Source organism: Heliangelus exortis, chromosome 18 (assembly GCF_036169615.1).
Source record: "Heliangelus exortis chromosome 18, bHelExo1.hap1, whole genome shotgun sequence".
In the NCBI taxonomy this organism is placed as follows: Eukaryota; Metazoa; Chordata; class Aves; order Apodiformes; family Trochilidae; genus Heliangelus; species Heliangelus exortis.
In genome coordinates this window covers 7,862,141-7,889,611 of record NC_092439.1, presented here as the reverse complement: position 1 = coordinate 7,889,611, position 27,471 = coordinate 7,862,141, and the positions used below count along the sequence as shown (strand labels likewise).

General features: G+C 40.1%; 1 protein-coding gene and 1 long non-coding RNA gene across 11 annotated transcripts in view; one reads left to right on the top strand and one right to left on the bottom strand.

Moving 5' to 3' along the window:
* The window catches only part of TEAD1 (TEA domain transcription factor 1), a 153,223-nt gene extending 127,635 nt beyond the window's left edge, over positions 1-25,588 (top strand). For all 10 annotated transcript variants that reach the window (XM_071762300.1, XM_071762294.1, XM_071762293.1 and 7 more), the window contains 4 exons: positions 6,911-7,084; positions 17,060-17,200; positions 18,640-18,792; positions 19,736-25,588. In XM_071762300.1, coding sequence (XP_071618401.1) covers positions 6,911-7,084; positions 17,060-17,200; positions 18,640-18,792; positions 19,736-19,849 — 582 coding nt within the window. In that variant the 3' untranslated portion in view covers positions 19,850-25,588. The remainder of the gene's footprint in view (positions 1-6,910; positions 7,085-17,059; positions 17,201-18,639; positions 18,793-19,735) is intronic.
* On the bottom strand, positions 9,924-13,231 carry LOC139804758 (uncharacterized). The gene is made up of 2 exons (XR_011729523.1): positions 12,089-13,231; positions 9,924-12,056 (listed from the first exon to the last, which is right to left on the bottom strand). It is a non-coding gene; the product is annotated as an uncharacterized lncRNA (long non-coding RNA).
* Positions 25,589-27,471: the final 1,883 nt, after the last annotated feature.

The following is a 27,471-nucleotide window of genomic DNA, read 5'->3' as shown; positions in this document are numbered from 1 at the left end:
CATATTCAGGGGTCTGCAATTAGAAGTGCCAAGAAATCACTTTAAGGGTGTCCAATATTGACACGGGCTCCAATCTTGAAGCTGTGGTGTCACAGCAGACCTCTTGGCTGGTGATGTTCCTGGGGGACCACAAGGAGATGGTGGTGGGCAGCCCGGGCCAGCTCCCCCAGCCCGGTTCAGGACATGGGCTCTTCAAGGGAGGGGAAATGCATGGAGCGCACAATTTGTTTCCTTGAAGCTGGCCCATGATAAGTGCTGAGGATGGGTGGAAGGACCACCAGGGCCTGACTGTGCTTACTTGCTGCTGCCTTCACTCACACTCTCTCTCTTTTCTTAAAACCCACTAGAAATTTCCCAGGAAAATTAGAAATGCTGCTTTTGCATAACTGCAGAGGGTCGTTGATGCCAGCAGCAGTGGCCACCCCCTCTGCTGCGCCTTGTGCCCTCGCACAGAGTCCTGAAGATGGCCAGGGTAGGAACGGCTGCCTGAGGTGACACAGGGCACCGGGTTGGACCAGGGGAACATGAAATCAGGGAGCAGGGAAGGAGCAAGTGAGCGAGGTTGTGGGGTAGCTGGAGCAGAGCCTGGGCACACAGCCCATGTGATGAGCCCAGGAGAGCTGTAAAAACCAGGGGGGTTATCACAGTGGGAGGCCCTGTGCCTCCCACAGCCGTGCACAGCACTGTGCTGGTCCTGCAGAGTGGAGGAGTGGGGGGATGTGTGGGTTGGGCTGGCGCTGGCAGTGTTGGGTTGGGCTGTGGCTGTGCATCCCCCCACGCTGCCTGCTCTGCCTCTGTGCTGAGCCCCAAGCATCTGCCCTCACCCCAAGAAGCTTTGTGCTTGGCTGTGCCTCTGCCCTGCTTTTCCCCATCTTGTTTCAGTGCAGCTTTCCCCACCCCTACACCCACCTCAGTGTTGCTTAGCTGGGCTGCAAAGTCAGGTTCTCAGAAGTTGGGAAATTTCCTTGTGTGTCTGCTCTACAATGCAGCAGTTAATTACATGCTCACAGTTATTTGTTCCTGCTTCATTCAGTGTAGATGTGGATGGCCCTTCTTTGATAAGCAACTATTCAGTAGTTTGTTTTCTTCTGTTGTTGAAATGTGTGGCCCTGTGCCCTGCTCCATGTGCACTGTCTAACCAAACAGAATTAATTGCCCCCATTTGCATTTCACAGATGTGTTAGTGCAGTCGTTTTTTAGATGGAGCATTATTACTCACATTTTACAAACCAAGATGTTCAGGTGCAAAAGAATGAATGGACCACTGATTTTGAGGGTCCACTTTGACATGTCATGGGGCTGATTTTGCAGAATACTTGGTATTATTGAGAGCTTCCTATATTCAGGCATAATTTTCCCATCTGAGCACTCAGCACTTCTGGAATTGGGTCCGCAGGGTCTCAAATCAGACAGGCAGGAGAGCTGATGAAAATGTTGTGTGAGCACCTTGCCCAACCAGCAAATCCCAGTTTCACACAGGGACTCATATGACAATGGCTGTGATGTGCTGAGCAACATTAACGTGTCAGGGCTGTGAACTGCCCTGTGTCTTCTCCAGCTTTCTGGCTCAACACTTGCCTTCCAATTTCTGCAACCATAAAGTAGCCAAAGATGTAATTTTATTTCACATTGCTGAATCAGTCTCTGAGCAGATCCAGGCAGGAGTCTGAGTGGCTGGAGATCCTTGAAAAATTGGGTTGACTATACAGTTGTATTGCAGCATACAAGCACAGAAATTTCTATTAACATTTCACATGAAAGTGTTAAAAAACTTAATAACAGGAGTTGTTACAGGCTCCAGTTACAGCACTAAAATGCTATAAATGTAACTCTCAATCTGCTTCAGTGGAGGACAACAGCAACAGGAATGAAATATTCCGTTACTAGTGTTTTGGTAGAAATGAGAATTGTTGGCAGACAAAGTGATTTTCTTACATCAGCAGGAAATTAAAGAGCATCAGATTTACAAGATACAGCGAGACAGCAGAGCTGAGGCTGGAAAGAGTACAGGTTAGAGCCACACACAGACTGCTGATATCCTAGTGCTTGTTTTTTAATCAGTGCACCTCACCTGGCTCCTTTTGACTCCAAAAGCACAGTTGCTGCACAAGCAGCAGTACATTTTCAAAACACAGGTTGGACTGGTCTCTGGAGGTGCAGAGGGAATCACCACACAGTGACAGGCATTTGAGCAGTGCTGTTTTCTCTCATTTCAGTGAAAGCTCAGGCTGTCCCACCTGCCTCCCACTCACCCGTCCCTCTGGGCTGTGGTTGTAATCATTGTAACCTTCAGTACAGAAAGTATTTGGTCCAAAGAGAGCCAAAAGGCTGTCCCCTCTGTGTCAGTGAGAGAGAAGACCTGCAGCAGTGCCTTTTTAATGTATTTCTCCTCTGGGTGGTGGAGTTCCTTTGGGCATACAAGACTAGGATCCATTCAAGTTGCCAGCCTCTCCCCGTGGTGTTTTCTCATAGGGATTTGTTGCTACAAGTAGTAATATAGACAGCCTCACCCTTGCGGTTTTTAGGCTTGAAAGTTGCAGGAACCCATAGATCTGCAGCAGCCCAGCTAGCAAGGTGCTGTTATTAGGCTCTGCAGGGCAGAGAAGGCAGCGGGGTGCTCTCCTGCTCATCTGTCCCATGTGTGTGCAAGGTCAGACAAGCCACCAGCTTGCTGTCTGGCTGCAAGTCCAGGGTGTTTGCAGAGGAGCTTACACCACTGGCACCAGTGTGGGGATAATTCCAGGGTGTGTGTTTGATTCAGGGGGTGTTAAATCATGGTTTGCCTTAGGTGCAGCAGGAGGGTACAGCACCCTTGCAGTCAGGGTGCTGTGCCCATGAGGGTCGTCCTCACAGAAGCAGTTGCCGAGGGCTCTCTCTTGAGCTACCTGCTTTCCACCTTGCACCACATCTGTGTCACGCAGCCTTGGCAAGGCCCAGGGAGTCATTTGCCTCCCATGTGCTGCTCCATATGGGCCGTGCAGCCCCTACAGACTGGAGCACCGAGGGAGGTGGTACCCCAGCAGCTCTCAAAGCCCAGCTTGCCAGAGACAGGAGCACAAGAATTGGCTTCACTGCCATCTGCATCTTGGCCACCACTGTTTATGAAAAAAAATTGGTCCTATATAGGTTTGCTAAGGCTTGGTGTTAGCTCCACAGGTGTGAGGAAGCACAGGAATGTGGCACAGAGAGCTGTGGCAGTCTGCAGACCTGCCTTTCATGAACCAGAAAGACAAAAGTGCAAAATTGGCAAGGAGCTGTTACAAATATGTATGCTGGCTGATAAAACAAATGTAGGTGATTTGCCTTTGTTCTGCACCAGCTTAAATGCTTGCATCCCCTGCCATTGGCAATTTGTCTTGGTTCTTTTAAATTCCTAAGTAGATTATAATTCTTCTCATGGTATTATTTGACAACAGTCATATTTCATGGCTTTACTGCATTCTTTGGATAGTTAGAATATTTTTAAAGGAAAGGAGCTCAGTAAGAGGCGGCCATCTTCAGGGCATGTAGCGTAATGCAGACACTGAAGAAGTAGCTGAAAATCTGTGTTTTTATGTAGTTTTTATACTTGGAAAATACAGGATTTGATCTATGATGGTTTACAGCATCTATAGCACATTTTTACCCCCTTGCTGGATGCCAATCCTGTAAATGCTGTAGCATAAGTAAATTCCTCAGCTCCTGATGTATTTTGATGGCTCTGGAATACTCAGTCTGAAGTAACAGTGAATTCCTGATATAACAAGCATGTTTTTAAGCTTTTCAGACACTAATGAGCTAAAAAATATAGGCATAAAACTTAGCTTCTTTATCTATGCATGAATTCCTGCTATGGATTATGTTTGTATGAAAAAGGTCGTTTCAGTATCCATTTACCTGGCTTCAAATATTATATTATTATTTGTTACTTCACAAAAATATGCCATAGCTAATTAGGTTAGTAATGATTGTACTTAGCATGGCAATTGCAACAACATAAGGAGAAAATAATCACACATCGCAATATCAAAATAAACATTTCTGTCCTAAGAATGTTGTCAGGTGATGTCATACCATCTGTCCTACTATACCACTCAGAAATTTTGCTGCAGCAGCATCTGGTACTTTGGCGAGCTCTGCAGACAACTGTGGTAGTTTTACAGCTGCCTTTAATATTGCTTTTATATTTAAACAGTATTAAGACTTCATGCTCCATGTTCCTATAAAGTGTTTGCTTTTACTAAAGTTTGGATACTGAGCAATTTGTGAATTTTCCTGGTTTGCAGAATAAGGTACAGTGTGTGAATTGTCTTGAGAATTTGCAGTTGCCAGACTGCAATTCCAGCAGAGAAGACTAAGAGAAAAATTCCAAAATAAGTAATAACCTGGTCACTAATGGTGGGGATGTTTTTTCAAGGCCTTGCTCTGAACAAGGGAGAACAGAGGGATGCTTTGGGGCACATGCCCAGGCAGAGCACAGCTGCTGAGCACTCTTATGCAGGCTATAGGAGTGCTGGGGGAAAGGAAAAGTTTCAGTTTAGTTTTTTCAGAGAAGGATGAAGTGCTTAACTCCATTGGGGTATTCTCATCCTTCTACTTGAAAAATTGAGATGTTTGCTTGATGGCAGATAGGATTCCATTGTAGCCACGTTTCACGACCTGGCCCATAACCTGTCCTGCACTTCAACCCTGATAGCTCAGGAAATGAACAGGAGCAGGGTTTTGGACTCCCTTTCTTGCCTTCCTGGCAATTCCCAGGTATATGACATGCTGATATATTTTACTGAGATCTAAACTTTTCAGTAGGCAGCAAGATAGGTAAGAAGTGTTCAGCATGATTTCTAGTTATTTACCCAGAGTACTGCAAGTGACCACAGAGTCAAAAAATCAAAAGCTGAAGGCATGCTGCTTTCTCATATTAATTTGCATTTTTTGTTTTTTTGTTTTTTTGTTTTTTTTTGTCATGTTATAATATCTCCTTAGTCCACTTCTGCCACTGCTCTGTAAAGCAACGTGCTAAATGTGACTGTGGGTACTGTTATGGTCATCACTCCTGGTTGCCAACCAGTGCCATGATTTCCTGTATCATGTGTAAGGGATCAGCATGCAAGCTAGACCAGTGCTGGGGGAGGGCTGGCTGACACACATTTATGGCACATTGACTCCTGCACACAAACATTCAGCTTCCTAACACACATTTATTTCTCTGCTATGCCTGTTTTCCTCTTCGATGTAGAAACAGCCCCTTTGGATCATCTCTGACTCTTTTGGGCTCCATATGGACTAAGTAAAGGCTGGGCAAGTTTTCCACATGTGCACAGCAGAAGCTGGGGTGGCATTATTTTGAAAGAGGCCTGCAAGGAAAATCCATGGAACCAGTGCTCTCAGACTTGGACTTGCTTGTGCAAACAACTTAATAAAGTGTTACACTTTCCTATTTCCTTACACAAAATTAAAAGGGAAGTAGAACTCTGGAAAAGCATGTAACATATCTCACTTTTGGCCTCACACACAGATGAGTCTTCCCTGATTCTAAATTCAGATTTCACTGTGCTAGATTATTTTAAAATAGATTTCAATTCGATTTCCTAAGTGCAGAAATCTAGCCAGTCCATTTCCTTTTCCCCAGAGTTTTGGACATCTGCTTAGAAGAATCTGCTTACACCAAAGGAAGGCTCTGAGTGGATGTCTGACTGTCATTTCAATTTGCTCATTTGGCACGTATATTGTAAACAAAATAGCTAAAATGAGATCTGCTTTAGGGGTTTAAATATTTTATTTCTGCTTAGCTTTTGGGAATTGCCCCTTACCTACAGCATCTGTTCAATATGACAGGGTTTTCTAGTGTTTTCTGCATATCAACATATTCTGTCTAGTGTTTTCTGCATATTGACTTTCCTTACACTGAGTTAGCAAAATGTTATGTGATCTGCATGGCTGAAAACTCCAGTGTTTAATCCTGCCACTCTTGAGCTCTTTCAGTCTGCTCACACAACACTGTGATTGACTAGTGGATGGTCTTCGGGGTTCACCCTTCCACTTTCATTTCAGGTGCTGGACCTTGCTATCATCTTGGAGCAATGGCAGCCCCTGAAAGGCCATGTTGGACTCTGTAGGGGCTGCTGTGGACTTCAGAGGGGCCAAGGGTTTCCCCCAGGCAGAAAGGGGAGTTGATTCCCATTATTTAACGAGGTGCAATGGGATGAAGTCAAATGGGAAACTGAAGCCTGAATGTATTCTGGCAGATGTCATGTATAGAGCAAGCTCCTGAGGGAAGCAGGAACAGTTTGGCTCTGATATTGCATGGGTCAAAATACTGGAGGACACACAGTGAGAACCACTTCCATAGTAACAGCAACACAGAGTAACTGGCCTTCTCATTATTGTCATTCTGGAGTTAAAAAGAAAATCCGTTCTTATCTCTTTTATCTAAGGGGCATTAGTACGTGCTATAGATAGAGATTTAGGGGTTTTTAATAGACAAACAGGAGGCGTTTATGTGTGGGCTCTGTGGCATTAGAAGACATTCAGGCTCTGAGGACATGGGACATTAAAAGACATAGTTTAAAGAGGCAGAAATAGGCTTTCCTCATGAGCATATTCACCTTATTATGCTCTGCAAAGGGCTCTTTATCAGCATGCTGCTGCTGGGTCTTCCAGTGTAAATTACTCCCTTGAAGATGACCATGTTTTATGGTTTCCAGTAGGGACATGGTTTTTTTATCTTGACCCTTGTTCGCAAGGGACTACAACACAATCACTAAGTTGTTCATGGAAATCACATTGCAGAAAATCATAGTCCCAGGAGTAATGTGCAAGTCATTTAACCCATCAAAGCGCGCTACCCTCCACAGGAGCACACACAGATCTGTGCCTTAATAAACCTCTGTTCTTTTTGTACAGCACTGATTTTCCTGTTTCTTTCTTGCAGTACAATAAACACCTCTTCGTACACATTGGACACGCTAACCATTCTTACAGTGACCCCTTGCTTGAATCGGTGGACATTCGTCAGATTTATGACAAATTTCCTGAAAAGAAGGGCGGTCTAAAGGAACTGTTTGGGAAGGGGCCCCAAAATGCTTTCTTCCTCGTAAAATTCTGGGTGAGTAAGACATAGCATAAAAAATCTCTCTCTCTTGTTGATAAAGCCTGTGTTCAGTATTTAGTGCTCTTCAGGTCGCTTGTGGAGATTTCTTCTGTCATAATTTAGAAGCGCAAAGCTGTGTATCCTTCAGGTAGGACGCTGGCTCAGAGCCACTCTTGTTGACAGCTCCACGGATGCCTGCCCCAACTGCGCTCGACTCAGCTGCTGGGCAGAAGCCCACAGCCAAGGAGGGGCCTCGGTTGTGAATGGGGAGCTGCCACCTAGTGGTCCGAGAAAAAACGGGGGAGCACAGAAATGGAGACGCTGGTGGTTCAAAAGTTGAACTCTAGCCAAGTGCAAATAATACATGTGTCAGTCCTGCAATCAGTCCACACGACTGCAGATAGGACCAAGCAGGATTTGAACCCAATGGGCAGTAAGATGACTGTGAGCTGGGAGGGTTCCAGGGTTTTTCTTACACATTGTTTGATTGCTAGAGCACATCTGCTTTCCCCTTGCATTTTTGTTAGTCAGCAATGGGACTCTGCTCGAAAAGTTGTATCTGCTCATACTAGTAGTGAGCTAGAGTGAAAAAAGAATTTGAATGGAAGGCTGAGATGTTGTATATTGATCTAGTTTTGATAAATTTAATTGATACAACAGATTTTTCTGAATTCATTTACAAAATCTTGGATTACTAATGCTATAATTCATGCAAAAGAACCATCAAATCTCCAGGCTGGACCTTACTCATACACTGAAGCTTCTTCTACTCACTAATTTGTTGCAGTATTTTTGTGGTATACTCTTTTTCATAGTAACAGTCATTCAGTACACATTCAAAATATGTCTTTTAAAACCTCAGTGAAAGGGGTACTTTCAGGGTCTAATTACAGGGTGGACAGTTTGGTGCTGAAACCAGAATTCCAATGATCTGGAATCACTGCTTACAATCAGATTTTCCTGGTGTTCATTGCTTTCAGTTAAAGTCTACCTATGTGAATGGAAATACTCTCTGCCTTGTACATACACCAGACTTCATATCTTGCCAAGAGTTTCTGTAGCACCAAATTAGGAACTGGAAATTGAGTATGAGTGGGACTCTTTTCTCAAATCTGGGTGTATTAGGGATAAACCACTGAGCAGGAGCTGTGCTGGACTGCAGAAGAAATCTGTTGAGCAATTCATGAGGCTTGAAGCCTCAGACTCATGGCTGTTTCTAAAGAATCAAGATAATGCCATAAGGAAAACCTTTGTAAAAATAATAATTCTGTGTTCAGCACATGTTTAAGTGGTGTGAAGGGAATAGGGAGTTGGCCACACTGAATAATGACAATAAAGAAATATTGACTGGGTGCTCAGAGGGCAAGTGTGTAGTTGAAGACTGTATCATGATGCAGTTCAACAGTCAGGATGTGCAGGCAACTTAAACATTTCCTAATCCCACTGTGCCTTCCAACTTAATGGTCTTTTAATGCAGTTTTGTGTTGTATTAATGTAGAGATTAAAAAACACACAGTGCTAACATCCTCCTGAGTTATAAATTAAAAATGTGGTGGGAATGCCTTCCTGAACCATGATCATAAAACAAGCCATTGGGTTTTCTCTCTCACTGGGTGAATGAGGCAGAGGGAAAGTGCTAAGAGCAGTGTTTGGGTGTAGCAAGCGTCATGATAAACACCCTTCTAGGAATAAACTTGACACCAGTGCCCCTCAACTAGAAATACTTGCAGAAAAAACAGAAGATGACTGTGCAATTAGTTATGAGAATTATATCCTAAGCTGTCAGCTCACTATCCTTACTTTATTTCACACAAATAGGACATTTTTTCAAGAAAAAGGACATTGTTGCCATTTTTATGGGGAGTGTTGAGAAACTGTTCTAAAAGAGTTCTGTATTACTGGTTAAAGCTGGCAAAGGTTGTGGACAATCTTTCTGGACCCTATTAGTAACTTCAAGTTTATTAATATGAAAATAGAACTATTTTTGTATTGTTGTCCTTTTCTTTTAAAACAAGTATCCATTTTTGAATCAGTATCCATTCTCTCCTTAATATTTGCTACCTTGTACATACCTACTCTGAAAGTTCAACTTCTCCCTGTTCTGTTCATGTTGTGTGTTTTTTACCTGTTCACAATACTCTCTCTCACACCCTTTTTTAACTATTTCTCCCTTCTTAGCCTTTCCATTGCCTTCTCCCTTCATCATCATTTAACCATCCCGAGTTTGCTCAGCACTTGTCAGCTACTGCTTGCACCCTAGCATCAGTGCCCAGTGACAGTTGTTTTGGTGAAATTTGATTGTCATGTGAGTAAGGGAACTATGAATTTGTGTTGGGTGAGGAAGCACTGCAAGGCGAATCAGCAGAAGAAAACCAAGGGCTATGAGTGAAAGGCATCAGGAGAAATCAGAGAAGGAAAGCAGGCAGGTGTTGTGGCATGTGGAAGCTTGAAAGTGAAGCGAGGATTTGATGCCAGAAGAAATGATGAGTCCGTAAGCAGATTTAAAAAGAAGTCAGCATGTGCTGAAGGCAGCAAAATGGGTATTTTGTCTAGACATTAAAACTAGTGTGGAAAGGAAAGATGTGAAACAGGAATACCAGAGCCAGCACTTGCTTTGAGGATGACTAAGGCAGAAAAATGGCTTAGCTCTGGTAGCTGGAAAGAGTTCTCTTGCTTTTTTCCCATTTAGTTCTGCTTGAGGCTTCTCAGCATTGCGTTTTTCCCCGTGATAAAGGTAATAAGGTTTGATTACAAAAAAGTGGGAGGGAAAGGTCTGAGACCTTGCAAGAAGACATTTGGTAATTGTGGAATTGACTTCGCAAAGCATCACAGGTAGGGAGTACAAAGCCAAGCGTTGCTTTGCTTTGCAGAGGTTTATTGGTTCATACAGATTGTATCTCCTGTGAAATACAGCCTGATGCTGGGAACAGATGAACTTTTGGCCCTAGTCCCAGTGACACATCTGGTCATGAGGCTTTGGGCCTCTTCCTACCTATCTGTGCAGGAGGTATGAAAGGAAGAGACCTCTCCTTTTACAGCACCTCAACCAACCAACCTTACAGCCCTGCGAAGCAACTTCCAGGTCCTTGTCTTGCACCTTGAATGCAGTACCTCTTTTATGTTGTTTTTCCCAGATAGTCACAGAGAACCAAAGAGTTTGGAGAAGTCACTCCAGAGACAGGCTTTTGCAGTGATAGACAGAAGGATCTTTACTTGGTAACTTTTATACTCTATAATGAGTAAATAAGGGACAACATAGTAATGACATGGCACAGAATACTTTTGTGACAGTTATATGAAACTGGAGATTACAGAGTTATAAAATGAAAACAAAAATAAAGGCTCTTAAATGTAAAAATTATTGATGGAATGAGGAGGAATTCTGACAAGGCTGCAGAGATCTGCAGCTGAAACCTATTCCTGGGTGCAGGTCAAGTGCACAATTCTGTTTCTGTTACTTTTAGTCACTTACAAAATAAGCCAAATCATGTAAGACTGTCAGTTATGGTTCATATCATCTAACCTTCATCTGAGTAAGGTCAACATATCTGCTGGTTAGTTTGAATTTGAACTTTTTTTGTGACTTGAGAAAAGCCCCAAAGTTTTCTGGTCTTTGAGTAGAACTTTAACCGATAAAAGGAACCAAGAGTCACAGTGTGTTGAATTAGCTTTTAGATAGTCGAATCAGAACTTCAGATTGCTATCTAATGCAAACCCCACTGTAACTACTCATCTCTACACTTTATTATCTAATAGTAAATAATACTCTTAGGCCTCCTGAAAGAGTTAAAGATCAATGATAGAACACACCTGCAGTTTTACCCCAAAATGCCTGTCTAAAACATTACTCGCCTGTCAAGGAAAATGCTCTAGGAAGGCATAACACATTATCTCCCTTTATGTCCCAGCCAGCTCTGTAACTTGCCCCTGTCTAGCACTACTTCATCTGGCAAACACTTTTCACTATTTGTACTACCTTTAATTTTAATTCCGCAGTCAATATCTGTCTGCAGGATTAAGTTCTTCTGGCTTAGTTAGCACTTCTGAGATGGTGCTTCTGTGGGTCCATACCTCTGTTGGGATCCTTAGTGCTGGTGTAAACATGCCTTGCAATAATGGGTTTTGTGTCTCTGACACTGCCAAACGCCAGAACTCTGACATCAGAGGCTAGAGGAGCAGTTATAGGAAGAAAATATATCTGAAAGGAGGAGGGATGTTTTTTCACTAGTGGCAGAAAGAAAAAACAAACAGCTGATATAAATAAATATTGGGCTGTCAGGCTTTCTACTGAGCTGATCCACTAGCTTAATTTTAAATGTTTGCAGTAGCTTGAACTATTCTTCAAGCTGAGGAAAGCTTAGTCAGAACTCAGTGCAACTATGAAATAAAGATCCAAACTCATCTGAAGATGCATGGATGATATTAATTGATGTTTAAAATTAATGCCTCTATTTGCAGGAATCTGCAATGCAAACTAGGAATTTTACAAAGTAATGCATATTATAATTAGGGCAAGCTTTTAAAGATGCTTTGAAGTCCTAAACATTTTTGAAATTCAAATGTGGGATGGAAATAAAGGAATCTACACAATAAAGGGGCATTAAATTATGTCCCCCAAAATTTCACTGTTTTATAGATGTAAATATATGCCATAATTAGTGGTAAGTAACATGAGGAGGATGGTTAAGTTTATTCCTATTCTTATTCAAAACAGCTGTGGCATGAAAAATAATGCTCCTTCTCTTTGTGATACACTGGAACAAACAATTTACCCATGTAATCAGTGTTCAGAAATGGCTTATGCCTCTGGTCTCCTCCCACCCCCTCCTGAATTTATCCTCATGTGCCTCCAGCAGCCTTAAAAGGTGCAGAGATTTATTGTGTCCTTCAGCCACACATGCACAATTGGTGGCTATTGCCTTTTTTTTCTTGTTTTCATTTCTATTTTTTGTAATTTATCTTGCACAATCTAGAATCTCGGATTTCCCTCCACACACACAGACACATACACACACACACACACACACACACACACACACACACACACACAGGCGCCAGCTTTGACTGGCAAATGATCTGCAACTCACAAATGGGATCTGTAATGTGAATGGGTCTATGGCCAGCATGCAAATGTATGCAAAACAGATTAGATATGGAAGAAAGCAGACATCCATTTTCTTTTCCCCATCGCAACCCTCTCGGAGCAGGGAGCTCACGTGGTGCTTGTGGAGGACCCCAATGCAAATTGATGCGAGGGCATTAGAGCTTGAGGCTGGGTAATGAGTGGAAGGGCCGAGCAGCTGGGAAGCCGGAGCAGCTTGGCCTGTCCATCACAGGCCCAACCATGTGGCAGACCTGGACGCAATTCCTGAGCTGCCGTGTAGCGCGCGGTGCAACGTGCCAACGACCCAGATGCTCCCTTTGGAAAAAATTGCTTCACAATTTGGAATCTCTGCTCTTTGATCACTCTTTGGAGAGGAGGAGGGGAGGCACGATGCGGTCATATGAGTAACACACCTCCCTGCAGTCAGCAGTTGTTAAAACCTATATGTTGTTAATAAGTGACCTTATGTGCTTAATGTTAACTACTGATTGCCAGTGAAAAGTGTTCTGGCCCTCCCCAAATCCCACTCTTTCCAGTAGGTGCTGTTTTCCTTCTACTCAGCAGGAAGGATTTAAACTCTTCTCAGCAATTTTTGCTGGAGTTGCTATTTTGTTAGCCAGAGCTGTTATTATTACACAAGCACTCTACCCTCTGCCCCCTGCTTTCAACACAGAGCCTAAAAGCTCTTCTGAAATGAATATGAAGATGAATTTATTTTTATTTTTACTCTTTATTTTGGTTGCAGCCAGCTCTGTTTTAATGCTTACTCGTGCACAAGAGCTGAGGCTTCTCAATGCAGCACATCACACATTTGGTGCTCTTAGTATGCAATATTTTCAGTGTTACCCATTGTCAAGCTATGCTTTATTAATGAATTAATCATGCTCTTTCACAACTACTGCAGCTAGGGTGCCAGAAAGCTGAATACCTCTCCTGCCTCCAAATGCATTGAGCTGATATAAATTTCAGCTATCAGGAACAAATCAAAATTAGAATTTTACTCTTGAAAGTAAAAAAAAAAATAAAATATCTAATTTGTGGTTTTAAGTAGCTGGGGTTTTTTTTCCGAAGTTGCATTGATCTTTTCTATTTTAAAATGCAATGTTCATCACATGTGATCATACCATATTTTAACTGCTACAATGTTTGAAATCATGCCAGTACTTTTGAAATAACCATTAAAAAGGTTATTTATCTGTATATGCTACAGTAGCTCTCACTGACCGTAGTTCCTGGAGCCATGGATCAGAACGTAGTTGCATGAGGAGTTGTACAGAAAGGAAAGCTGGTTTACAGCCCAGAAGGGCTTGCAATCTGAGTCTGAAGTGCAAGAGAACAGCTAGAGATGGAGTAGCAGGCAAAGCTAGTTGTGGCATAAGTGGCTGCATGCACAGAGCTCCAGAAGGTTGAGAGTTGTCACATTTTTCACAGGGATCGTTGAAAAAGGAAATTATAAAGAGAGGGTTAATTGAGGTTAATAAGATAAATTCCTATATTTCAATTTTGCTCTTATTATATTTATCTATTCTTGCATCTTCTGTAATATAGGCAATGAACTTCACTAAGAAATGTCTGCCTCTGAACAGTAAGTCCACTTGAACTAGAGCATCCCTCTTAGTTAGGTACTTAGCTTGGTTAAAAAAGCCCCCAAGTAATGATTATTCCACCACTTTTGAAAATTATGCTATCTTCTCATTGCCATCAGGGTTACCAGCCTCTCCCTTGTTTCTCTGCCTTGTTTGCTTTTGTAAAGCTTTGGCTTTCTATCTTTTAATGTCCTTTTCTGCAAGATTTAATCTATCAGAAGACTCTTCCCTGTGTAGCAACTTGTAGGCTATGACAAAGTCATGGAAAAAATTCCCTTGGAAAAAGTAAGTAGATGGAGTTCCATTAGTCATTCACTACAAAGGATGTTTTCCAGACCTGAAATCATTCCTGTAACGCTCTTCTGAATACTTTCCAATTTTCCAACATCCTTTCTCAAACATAGACATAAAATCTGCAATCAATACTGTAGTAAGGAACCTGCTAAAACTGGATTACACGTCACTTGATTCCTGATCAAAGCTACATCTAAAACTCTTATAACCTTATAGCCACACCATTGAATGACCCTTTTTAGCACATACTTTTTTTTTTTTTTTTTTTGTCTCATAATCTTCGGGTGGGAGGAACTTCTGAATTTAATTGTGACCCATCCTTCCTACTGTTCGTGTATTTGCCCTCTAGTGAAAAAATTTGAACCATGACTAAAGGGCAGGATTTGCTACAGTATGTGAGAACAGAGAAAATTCTCTCAGTATTAAAAGACGCTTTGGTGAAGCTGTGATTGAAGAGTATTTGCTGTTGATAACCTTAGGATTTTTTATGTTCGTTTTAAACTTTTTGGAGGAGTCTTAAAGCTTCAGCTCTCAGCAGCTTATAATTAATTGAACAATTAATTGTTGAACAATTTAAACTGTCATTTAAAAGGAAAATTCAGTTTTCCTTGGAAACACCTCTATTGTTTCCAAGACTAAAAAAAAAAATCAAATAGCAAATAGAGTAAATAAAGATAACTCGCATCTATATTACCATCATGGGACTTTTGCAACAATGTTGTGATTGCACAAGAGTAAATCATCACAACTGAGTGATAATTTCAAACATTCTTCAAACATCAGGGCCCCAGACTGTATTTTTTGTGTACACAGGACTCCTGGTGATTTCAGCAAGAGCTGAAAGAGCTGTGGGAGTGATCAACAGGGTAGCAGATGGCTACATGTGTTACTTTTCCAGGTTGAATATCAGTATGTAAATATACCAGTTAGGGTTTTTTTCCAGTGAGCTACAAAATCAGAAGGCAGCAGATAAAAAAACCACTCACCTGTTTATAAAAAAGTTACTGCAGCTTGAAATGTAAAGGTCTCTGTGGTTGACCCTTTTAAAAACATGAAACTGTGAGAAGCATTTTAGTTATGATTTCTTAAATGTATTGTGAAAATATGAAAGGGAAAAATGTTTTTATAGTAAAATTTTAATCGTGGCCAAGAATAGCCACTTTTTCAGAGTTTATTACTATTGTTGTCATTGCTGTTATTCAGAGCAATGCAATTGTTTTATTAGAAATTTCTATTCTTTAGAAATTCCAGTGGAGCACCTGTGGCATAGCTGATGGCTGCTAGAGTTCCTCATGTTTACCTGTTGCCATGTTTTGATTGCAAGCCAGCTGAGATGGCAAATCACTTATTTACTATTAGCTCAGGAGAATTTCTTACAGCTCACTGTGAACACGCTGCTTTAGATGTACATTAAACATTAACTGCTGACCTCATGCAAAACACGTTTAAGAAACAAGGTGTAATAGGGATAGGATTTCTTTCTGTTATGCAAAATACATGACTATAGGGCTGTTTGTGTTACTGTGCCTAAACCTCAGGAGACTTATCCACTGATTAATTTACCAAAGCCAGCCTGAAGTAATCTTAGACCTATGTCTCCTCTGTACCACAAACTAGCTCAGTATGTGCTATTATCAGCGTATTGCCTCAGAATGTTGTACCACAAATAAGGGCTGTAGATACTAAGTAGAATTAATGAGTTGTTGCCTAGTTAAAAATTAAATAGCAGTTACAAATGACCTGAACTATACTGAAGGCCGGATTATAAACGTTCCACAGAAACTAGTAAATAAACATACCTGTAAACTGTTTTTTAAAAAAAAAATCTCAAGAGAGACATGAATGCATCTGTTCTGTTACCTTTATATATTAGCAACAAAACCAAGCAGAGCTAGACCTACAAGTGAAACAGCTGCAAAAGGGCATTTCTCTGCTAAAATGCTTGTCTCAGTTTCAGATGATTCTTAGATGTTAAGCTGCAGTAGCTGATCAGCTATTTCCACATAAAAAGAAAACCCTGCCCACTCTCCTTGGGCACCAAAGATGTCAGCAGAACTAATGCCTGAATCAACAAATCCAGCTGTGGATATCCCTAGACACTGCCTATGTGCATATTAGTGCACTTTTAAGTTGAGGGCTTTTGAAAATAGATTCATGATGACAAAGAGCACAGTGGCAGAACAGCTTCAGTGCTGCTGGGGATGCTGGATTCAGCATGTGACATGTGCTGGTGCTTTGTAGCCAAATTAATCATGCTGTGCTCAGGACTTGGATTTGGGTGTAAATAATTAAAGGTAGCGCTGTTCCTCCCTTGATCCTGCAAGTCTCAATCTCTGTTGTGAGATATCAAAGGCAGCTGAGTAGTTATGGAGGCTGCAGAGAAATACCAAAAGGAACCCAATACGTTCAGTAATATTTTATTGGTGTGGCAGGCACGGCTCAGTGCATGCACAGCTCACGTGGAGCCTGTGAGTTGCATCATACAGCTCTGTGAAGTCAAGAATTTTGCTGAATCAGGGCCATATGGCTTGACAAAGTCTTATCAGAGTTGGATTCTCATGTTGCCCAGCTGTCTCCCTTTGCCATGAAGATTTCATTGCATCAAGAAAGGTAAAGGAGAAAGTGAATGATGGCCTCTCAGGAGCAGGATGGCTCAGTTGCACTGGAGGCAGGGGGGTAAAGGAGTCAGCTCCAGAGCCAGGCTCCTCTGATCATTCCCTTTGCTCTAGGGACTTCAAGAATTATCTTCCAGACAAGAATATGATCTGTAGCCCAGAGAAATACTGGGTTGTCTTTTATTGTTTAAAGTTTTAAAAAAATTGCCACTTCCTTATGGATTTTACTGCAATAATTAGGCAGATCCTTCCCTGTAGATTAATATTGTCACTAGGAAACTCCCTCCTCCCTTATATCTGAAAAGAACAATGAGATAATTACAGTTTATGCCACTGACACTGTCAAATGAAAAATAAAATCTTCAACATCTATTACTTTCTTTCCCAACAGGCTGACTTAAACTGCAACATTCAAGATGATACGGGAGCATTTTATGGAGTCACTAGTCAGTATGAGAGCTCAGAAAACATGACAATCACCTGTTCCACCAAAGTCTGCTCATTTGGAAAGCAAGTAGTAGAAAAAGTAGAGGTGAGTGTTATGATGGGATATGTGGGATATTTCTCTGGTTCTCTTTAATTTTTATTAGGCTTTTCTCTCTCTTGTCTTTACTCTCATCTGTCTTATTCCTTCTTCTAATCCTTCCTGAAAGAGTATTTTCCTCACAGCAGTGTCTGTTCATTTTAACTCACCATGTGAATGGTGACACTACATTAAGTAAAATTCTAGTTCCCTGTTGCTTTGGAGGCTCTGTCCACTCTGCCTGTGGCACGCTTTGGTGGAGGACCTGAAGCTGACATCATTGACACCTATTCCTATCAGCTGGCAGGAAAAAGCCAAAAAAGCCAAAAGCTAAAATGCTTGGCCAGCCATGCAGCCTGTTTGGGACAACTCTGCATTGATGCGTTACCGTCTAGCATCTAGATTTTTTTGAACATTTTTAAGCTGTGGATGGTGTACTGTTTCATCTATATCCGTGCTTATTTTAATTTATGCACAGAAATGCATGTTTTTCAGTCATCAGCAGCTTTTGAATAAAAAGTTGCATAGTTTCTCAATACGCAAAGTTCTTTATTTGTTTTTACATTTTCTCTTCTAGGCACAGAGCTTTACGGCATGGTCAGGTAGCTAGTTGGTTTATTTTGCAATGGTACTGCAGATATTTAACTTGTATTCTGTGTACTAAGTCCCACACCCATACCTGTAATCTACAGTACACTTTTTGCACTGGAATTTTAGCCTAGAGCTGCAGGTTGAGCTATTATAGCTGTCCTGGTAACTCATGTCCTTCTTATAGTAAGTATATTGCCTGTACACAAAGTCACCATAAAAAAGTTTTCCATCAATTCCATTATTCCAAGCATAGAGAAAGCCAAACATCCCACCGAAAACCTAATCTGAACAATGGGTAGGTGGGCAACAGGAGTCCCAAGAGTCACAACTGTACCCTCCTTCAGCCTCTTGTGAGCCCCTGTAATCTAAATTAGTTTGGTTTTTTTCCCACTGTGGTCTTGCTTCTTTCTGTAATTCATAAATTGCCTACTAAATCATTCGATAAAATAGCTATCTTTATATGTGTATACTTATACATAAATATATAAGCTTATTTTTTTGCTGCTTCAAACAGTTGCCTTGAAACTACTGGAAAACAATCCTACCACAAAGTTTTTTGTTTAATACATTTGACTTGCCTTTGTGTAATCCTCATCTATTCAGTTTTTTTAGTTCACAGGTTAGAGAACAAGTAATGATATTATAACTTTTAATAATCAAGGGCCCTTGAATTTTTAGCAAGACACTGCACAGCTTAAGCAGGGAGTTAGCAAGTAGCTGAGGATAGGGGTGTGTCTGAGAGCTACTTTCTCATTTGTCTGTCTACACAGAGAAAGAAAAAACATACTCATTATTCACTTTATTGCTGTTCCTGAATTACCTTATTCTAAATGCTCTTTTTTTTTTTTTTTCTATAGACTGAGTATGCAAGGTTTGAGAATGGCCGATTTGTATACAGAATAAATCGCTCGCCAATGTGTGAATATATGATCAACTTCATACACAAGCTGAAGCATTTACCAGAGAAATACATGATGAACAGTGTGTTGGAAAATTTTACAATTTTATTGGTATGGACTCCTTTTTTATTTTTCGATTTCTAAAATAATCTCAGGCCTTTTAGGGCTTGCTTAACTTGTAATATTTAGAACCAGTTTCTGAATCCCTTAGTCATGTCGCTTACTAAATAAATCATCCCACTGACTTCAGAATAATGCTCTTGGAATTGTGCTCTACAGACGCTAAGGATGAAAAGGCTAAGATGGTTGAGAACGTGAGCAAACATCTTTGTTATTTTCCAAAAATTCAGCTTACTTTGCTCTTTTTTACACACGTCTCTAGTTGGTGTTTGGAGGGTGCCTGAGGCAGTAATCTTGAAGAACCTCATTCTCACTAAGATGCAAGTTTTAATACTGCAAACGTCAGTAGTGTTAATTAATTCTTGGGCCAGGGAAGCATGCAGTAATAGGTACACCCAACAGGTGCTCTAAAGCGTGAAGAATGGTCCATAGAGTGGCCTTACAGCTAGTTTCATCCAGTTACCCAGCTTGCTTTCACTATGGCTTTGCAGTGGCATCTCAGCCAAGCTCTTCTGCTGCTGTTACAGGATTTGGGCACAAGGAAGAGTTAGGGCAGTGCGCTCAGAGCCATGTGTGCCTGCTCAGTGCCATTTTGGCAAGTGAACACAAGGTGACGAGTGTGCTGGGTTCCCTTTGCTAAAGTGGGGCTGGGGTTGAGGAAGGCAGAGCCAAGACCACATGATGGCAGCTGACGGTCAAGCAGGGTGGGATGGATCTCGGTGCCTCTGCTGGGAGCTACAGCCCTGCAGCTCAGCCCCAGAGCACAGCGTGAGCACAGTCAGAGGTCAGTTTAAATTGCCAAAGAGAGAACGAGAGGACACACATTTCAAACAGTCACATCTAAAGATTCTCTTTAGTTAAGCCAGTTGTTTCTTTTTATGGCCCTGGTTTCTTCGAGTTTCTAATATGCTACCTCTTCTTCCCCCTCAAACAGGTTGTAACAAACAGGGATACACAAGAAACCCTGCTCTGCATGGCTTGTGTATTTGAAGTGTCGAACAGTGAACATGGAGCACAGCATCATATCTACAGGCTTGTAAAGGACTGAGCAGTTATTTATATATACACTTCATTTCACTTCTTTATCAAAACACAGACTGTAAACCTCAACACTAAGTGGCAGTGCCTCTGGCCCAACTTTCACTCACATTTTTCTAAATCCTGTTTTAGTGAAGTCATTTTTAATGTGTTCATATATAATTGTAGCTGTGAAATTCTGGTACAGTTGTAAAAATTATTTCTAAAACTTAAGTGTTCTTCAAATTTGTAAACCACAGTTCTTTGGGAAGACTGTATTTAAGAACCTAATGCCTCTGTCTGTGGAGGCCTATTTTTAATTCTGATAGAAAAATGTATGACAGAGCATTTGCCATGGGGAAAAACTGACAGCATTTATAAGAATTTATTTTGGGTTCTTTTCCAACATGAAATACTTGTTTTACGATGCAAGTAAAATTGAAATTAATCTTTAGCTATAACTGTAAATGAGTACACAAAGTTAATAATCTTTATAGAATTATCTTTGTAACTAATTAGGGTGGAAGATATGGACGAATGTAATTCACTAAATTATTTTTTAAAATGAAACATTTTTCTGTTTGAAACCAAATGAAAAAGATAGCCTTAAGAAATGCCTGATAGAAACAGACAGGTCCTAAAATTAGGCAAATTTTGTATTTTTTTCTCAACACTAAAACTAATCTTCTAATCCATTAAACTTTCAAACAGGTATTGCAGAGAAAGAAAACATCATCCCTTACCCCTAACATATCTAGTGTATTTTAAAAGAGTATAAAGTTGTATTGTACTAATATGAAAATTTGATTATTTAATGAAAAAGATGGCTCATTTTGCAATAAGTAGGTAAATACTGAAGATTTAGACTCGCATTATATGTAGTCTTGTGTGTGCAGTTATATTTTATATGGACAACTATGTTTTCTAATAAGCTGAGCAAAAAACTTGCAACTCTGAAATTAACAGATGAACAGAAACAACTGACATTGCAACAGCACTGAGTAATTTGTAAACTGAAAGCAAAACACTAATGCATTTGAAAGAAGAATACGTACACCTCTGAAAGGATCAACAGCTTTAATATCTATGAGATGCTAGAAAATCACAACCACCAGGCAAAGAAGATTGGAAAGTGGAGATTTTTTTTTTTTCTCCTTTCCTCTTTATCATGGTGCTCTTACACCTCTCCCAGTTGTCTCTCCAGTTCCGACTGGCAAAGACCTTATCTGAAAAAAACACATACGTACCACGTGGGTTCTGATGTCCTTTTGCATCCAGATGTGGTAGCATTCATTCTTCTGATATATTCAGGGAAGACTCCAGGAAGTGAAGTACAGCTGGAGATATTTTAATACTGTAAGGATTCGAACCATGGATGTGGGTGTGAGTGACTGTCTGAGGTACGCACATGGGAGGGAAGTAGTCTCTTTCCTCCTGGCTACACCAGTGAGTGTTGCTCAGTTTCTTTGCTGCTGCACACCCAGCACTGCCCTGCAGTTGCCCAAGCAGCAGTTGTTTCAGCAGCTGCTGGGCCAGCAGTGGGTTCTCACGCAAAACATTTGTCTGAAAGGTTGAGGGCTGCCCAGTCAAGCACAAGCCACCTTAAAGATCGTTCATGAGGTATTGGCAAAGAGCATTCTTGGGAAGGTCTTCTGCAGTCCTGAATCAAAGAAGTTGCCACTTAGCAGGTCCCTCCTCCCTGCCCTTTACCCATATGTGCCCATGCCCAAGTCCAGAATTTACTCCCAGGTAGAAGTACTGTAGTCTTCAAGAAAGCCAGTATTAATTCTTTAATATTATACTTCTGCATAGTACCTGCTGTTAGAAGTGGCCATAGTTGAATTATCTAGACTAAAATATAGTCTAGACAAGGTAGCAGGTTTCATACATCTGCATCAGAGCACGTTCATCCTTAACACTGGTGAAGACTCAGGTTAGAGGACTATACAAATATCAGCAAGGGGGAGACTGCTTAAAATCCTTAGCCTGCCTCTGATCTAACTCTACCTAGTAGGTGGGTGATTGCTGTGATGTCTAGCTGTTACCTGCTTGTGGATATTAGGGATGATGATCTTTGGGTTTATATTGTGTGAACTCAACAGAGAAATATGTCCATGGTAAGGTCTCTTTTAACACTAACAATCACATCAGGAAAAGCCCTGCATTGTAACAGCCTAACGGTAGCCCTTTTATTCTAAGCACTTGATGTTACAAGTCAAAAACTACTTTTTTTTGTTTTATTTTGTTCTAAAGTTGTCTTTTATTTAGGGTTTGATTGTGGTTTTGGTGATTTTTTTTTTTTTTTAATAACAAGAAAACTCTTTGAGACATTTAAAATATGTAAGTCAATTTGCAAAACCAGGTACAGGTTTTTCTTACTAGCATCTGGCACACTACATATGCCATAACTATAGGGTATAAAAAGTCACAATGTTTATTGGTGTTCACATATGTAATATTAGGGAAACTACTTCCATCGTCTTTTCTTTTCACTTCTGTAAATGATCCATACCCTGTATATGTTAATTCTTAAAAGCCTTAATCCTTCAACTGTTCAGTGTGGGGTATGTAGTCCAACAGGCTGCCTGTAAACTGTGAGCTCTTTTGTAAGCTGGAAGTACTTATCCTGTTACTGTTACTTTTTTTAGGAACCTTTTAATTGAGAGCTGCCAAAGCATTACAATATGCAGTGCCTTAGCATAATATTAGAAGTACCTTTAGCCTCTTAACATAAATTTTATATCTTGTTTTATTAATTGGTTCCACTTTTTAAAAATATCTGTATTTTTTCCCACAGAAGCAGTCTTTGACTGCTTGGTCTAAAGCAACCTTCTGTGCAAGTCAGTCCCATTACTACGCAGTTAAATGTCTATACCAAAAGGAAAGGTTACAGATTCTTAGTTCTCCTTGAAAAGTGAATTGTATTAATAAATGCTGCCTTTTTAAATTTCATGACCAAATAATTAATTGTGACTCTTCTGCACTCAAGCATGAAAGTGCCTTTGGTTTGAAATTCCAGCTTAGAAAAGTGCTGCCATAATAATGACAATTTGTAGAGAGACCAAAAATATTTAGTTATCACCGTAATGCCTTTGGTTTATTGGAATAAGTTGAATCTACAGGCCTCCATTCACAAAAGAGCACCATTTATAGCAAAGTAAAGTAATTTTGCTTATGATCAACCTGCTGAAAGATACTCTACTGTTTGCCATTTCTAACAGCATTGCAAACCAGCAATTGATTTGTCAGTAATATAAAAATGATTCACATTTATATTCTCTTCATCCAGTCATGCATCTGCATAATGAGAGATCCATGTACTACAGAATTTCAGACAGTGGACAAATGTGACTTTACTGTTCTTCTCTAATAATATTTTCAGTATCTGTGAAGACTTTTTGTTTAGACAGAAGATTTTGTTTACAAAGTTGGCCATGCTGAAAGTCAGATATTTAAAACAAGCTGAAAACGGAGAAAAGACAATAGCTAGGGTAAATGCAATTTTGTGTTTTTAAGCATTGGCATATTGAGTGTGAGCATAGAGGATGAAGGTGCTGCTAGAGGAACTCTGGCCAGCACAATTCAAAACACAGGGTTGTTTCGTTTTGTTTTCTCCCAGATGATGTCTTGGGGAAAAAAAAATTAGCTCCTCTTAAAATGTGTCTGCATTTAATACCTTCTGTGAACGGGGGCCATACACTACAACTAAAACTGATGGGAAGAGGAGCAAGATTTTAAGAAAACATTGTTAGAAAGAAAAATATCAGCAAAACCAAAAGCTGTCAGAGGGATTATATAGTTGTGAATACAATTTTAACTTGATTTTTAAAGTATTTGATGAAAACTAAGATTAATTTTTTATATAGAGAAATATTGTGACGCTGTATGGTAAATATTGTGATAATTCAAATTCCCTGTCTCTAAAATACTATTTTTGTTATTCCTTCAAGGTCTAAATCTCACCTCTATAAAACAAGTAATCCTGTTCAACTCAATTAGACTGAGGTAGGGCAAAGACACTTTCGCCTCACAAGTAGAGCATATATTTTCAGTTATTACCAAATGTTTCAGCTGTACTAGTCAATATTTGTCCAAAACTATACTTCTGTCTCATTAAAATAAGCATAATGGTACCATTTGGGGCTGTTAAAATTACTACTAACAAAAGTAGTCTTACTTACTTGAATTCCAAAATTATTTTATTTAGGTACTGCACCACTATTTTGAAGGAATTGCAGATATAGTACCTGTTTCTCACATTTCCTTTCTACTGCAGCTACAGCTCATGACATTTGGCGGTAGCTTCCTCCGCTAAACCCTCCACAGTGTAGGCTATTTGAGACAATGAAGGGTGTACATTAATGTTGAATGTAAGTACCTGGCCAGCTTAAGGCAGATAAAACATTTGACATACTTATCCATATCTATTTATTTTTCCACTGCAAGTCCTAGGGCATACTCGCTTTCTGAAGCAGTTCCCCTTATAGTTTTCCTGGATCACTCAGTCAGTCATACTGAGAAAGCTTTTGTCTACCCTTGACTTGACCCATGCTGATACACGTACCCTGTCACACAACAGATGTGTATAATAGAGTCCAGTTTTGTACTTTTCTCAGGATGATCTCTTTTCCCCTCTTATCTTTCATAGTGAGATGTGTAACTCCCTAAAAATTACTGAGGCTGGATAAGTCAAAGTACAAGAAATACTTCGGACATCTTCATCTTTTAACTTTTCAGGTCATTCTTGCTGACATCATGTAATTAGTTTTAGTGTGTAAATCCTAAATTTAATCCTAAATGCACTCAGTTGACTAAAAGGAGATTGATCCCTGTTACCTCCTTACAGAATATGTGTTTTTGTTTTTGTTTTGTTTTGTTTTATGGGCCTCTGATTCAGGCTCATGACTGCAGACAAAAAATACAATATGTGCCTGAAATAAAGAAAAAGACAAAAGAATTTTATAACATTGAAAGCCTGAATAGCCTTTAATTCTTCAGTACATTTTATGTAAAACAGGTTGGGTTTTTGTTTTGTTTGGGGTTTTTTTTTTTGCCATGTGCATTTGTTCACATTTGTAAATGACTTAATGGAATTCTCACTTTATGTTTATTTGTGTAATGTGTATAAAATGGGTTTGTGACTTAAGCATATTCATATATGGTCAGTGGTTACTTTAATATTGTACTGCTGCTGGTAACTTTTGATGTAGAACTTGCCTTTTGATGATAAAGTACCTCTAGGTTAGACAGGGAGGGAAGGCTTTTTGAAAAAATGAATGTTCTCCAATGTTTTCTTAACATATTTGCAGAAGCTTTCAAAAGGAGTTTCAGTCAAACCTCTTGGCAGTACAGTATTCTTGTATTTGTTATTGTCTGTGTGTAGGTACTGGTACCTTTTTTGTTTAAAATGTTTTAAGTGTTGGCTTTAAAGTGAATTTATCTTTAGTATGATAGTAATATGAAAATTATAGGTTTTGTGTGCAGAGAATTTTTTTATAAAGTGCTTTGTAAAAAAAAAAAAAATGTATTCTAGCTTTCGCGGTACATATGTGTGATAACTTTAATATCCATGACAGTTAAGTGCAATTATTTCATCACTCTAAAAATGCTATTTTTGTGTCGGTTACTGCAGGTGTTTTCATGTCTTTGCAAAGTGACACATTTTGATGCCTTCTTGATAAAGTGGTAGAATTTTTGTAGCTTTCTAGAAACTTTGTATTCATACAGTATCGATTGAAAATAAAGAAAATGAAAGTGTTTTGTGCATTTATCTTAATTTCTTATATCGATCTCTTTAATGTCAGTTGCAACTTGTAAAGCATTTTCCAACATAACACAAGGCCAAGCTTGCAGAATACCTGTGTGCTTCCCTATAGGTGCAGTGAACATCCAGCAGGATTTTTAAAAACCTGTAGTGATGGCACGCAGCACTGCCACATCTGGAAACTGTGTTCAACAGTAAGTCTTCATGTGTTCTGGCATTTTAGCAGCAAGAAAGGTGACCCTTCCTAAAGAAATGGTGGTGGGTTTTTTTTTTGAAACATGATTTAAATCATACTGTTCTAATGGAAAAGCCACCCATTTCCCTCTATTTCAGAAGCAGGAATGACCTGTTAAAAATCTTACATTATAAATGGTATCAAATACATCACTAACTAAGTAACTTAAACTGACTGATGAACACGTAGTTATCTGAGGCTGATGTGTTTCTTCCAGAAGGAAACTGAGCTCTATGAGAACTGAGGTCCTAAAAAAGGTGACAGTTTTAAGCTGTTTTCTAGGGTTTTTCTAAACCATCTGTCCCCATCTAGCTCTTGTACCTGATATGAAGAGAGGATGAAACAGGATCAACTTGCCTGCCACATTCCTGAAATGAAACCACTTAGCTAGGGGGAAGAAAAAAAAAAAAAAAAAAAAGGGATAAGAGGCATATTCTGGTTCTGGTTGAACCAAAATCAATGGGAACATGACCAGGACTTCGCAGAGAAAAAAACAAAAAACAAACAAAACATCTGGCTCATCTTCTGCTTCAAAAGGAGAGCAGTGACTTGAATAAACCACAGGCCCATCCCACACACCCCAATTCTCCTTTTGGGTGGCAGATGTTTCATTGCCATTTTTTAAATGCCAGAAGAGCACCCCCCCCATGCACAAGATAAATTGGTTGAGAGCAATACAAAGCCATCATCTGTTTTGACCCTGTTTTCTTTGTTCACCATTAAATATACATCTCCAGCCCTTTGAAGTGGGTTAGCTGTTTCAGAAGCAACCTGCTTCTTAATTAAGGTCTGCTTCTTAATTAATTTAGGTTAAAAAAAAAAAAAAAATCTTCCACCTTTGGGAAAAATGTCTTGCAGCATTTGAGGCTGGGAGTCCCTGTGTAACGTCACACCATCAGTTTATTAACGAGCTGCCTTCAGCAGAAGGAACAGCCCCTCCTGACTAAGCAAAATCTGGTTTGTGTGAACACAGCAGCATGGTGAGGGAATGAAGAAGCCAGACTGTTACTCAATGCCATTTTCTGATGTGGAGAATGCTGAACTTCAAGTGCACTACAGACTTTTCTGTGTTTGTGGTTTGGTTATTTTTTTTAAGATACAAAGACAGAACACAATGCTCACAAACCCAAAAGTAAAAGGAGGGTCAGGTGCTATGCCGTGCCTTAGCAGACGTGTACAGTTAGTTCCTGCACACAGCCTAGCTGGTCACCCCAACCCTCACCTTTGACATCTTTACTATTGTCTGGGGCCTTTAGAGCAGAAACAGCTGAACAATCTGTTCCACCAAACTGCAGTAGCTTAGCTCATAAATAATCATCTACCTTGTAGAGATGTATGACACTTAATTGGTTACTGGTTGTAAATTGTTACACGATTGCTGGTTTGTGAGAGCTAGAGCTGTGTTGGCAATACTAGAAACTTGGTGAAGGTGGAAAGGGCAGGAGTGAGTAGAAAGACTGCAGTAGCAGTGGAGGGACAAGGAAAATTGTAGAAACACAGAGTGCAAGTGACTGAAAAAATTAGTAGTAGGTTATTTCTTTTCAAAGAAAATTAAAAGCTGAGGACAGGAGCAAATAGGAAGAAAGAAGGAAAAGGGTCATTTTGAAGACCAACAACTAAGTCCATCAGTAGAAGGAGAGAGATCTAAAATTAA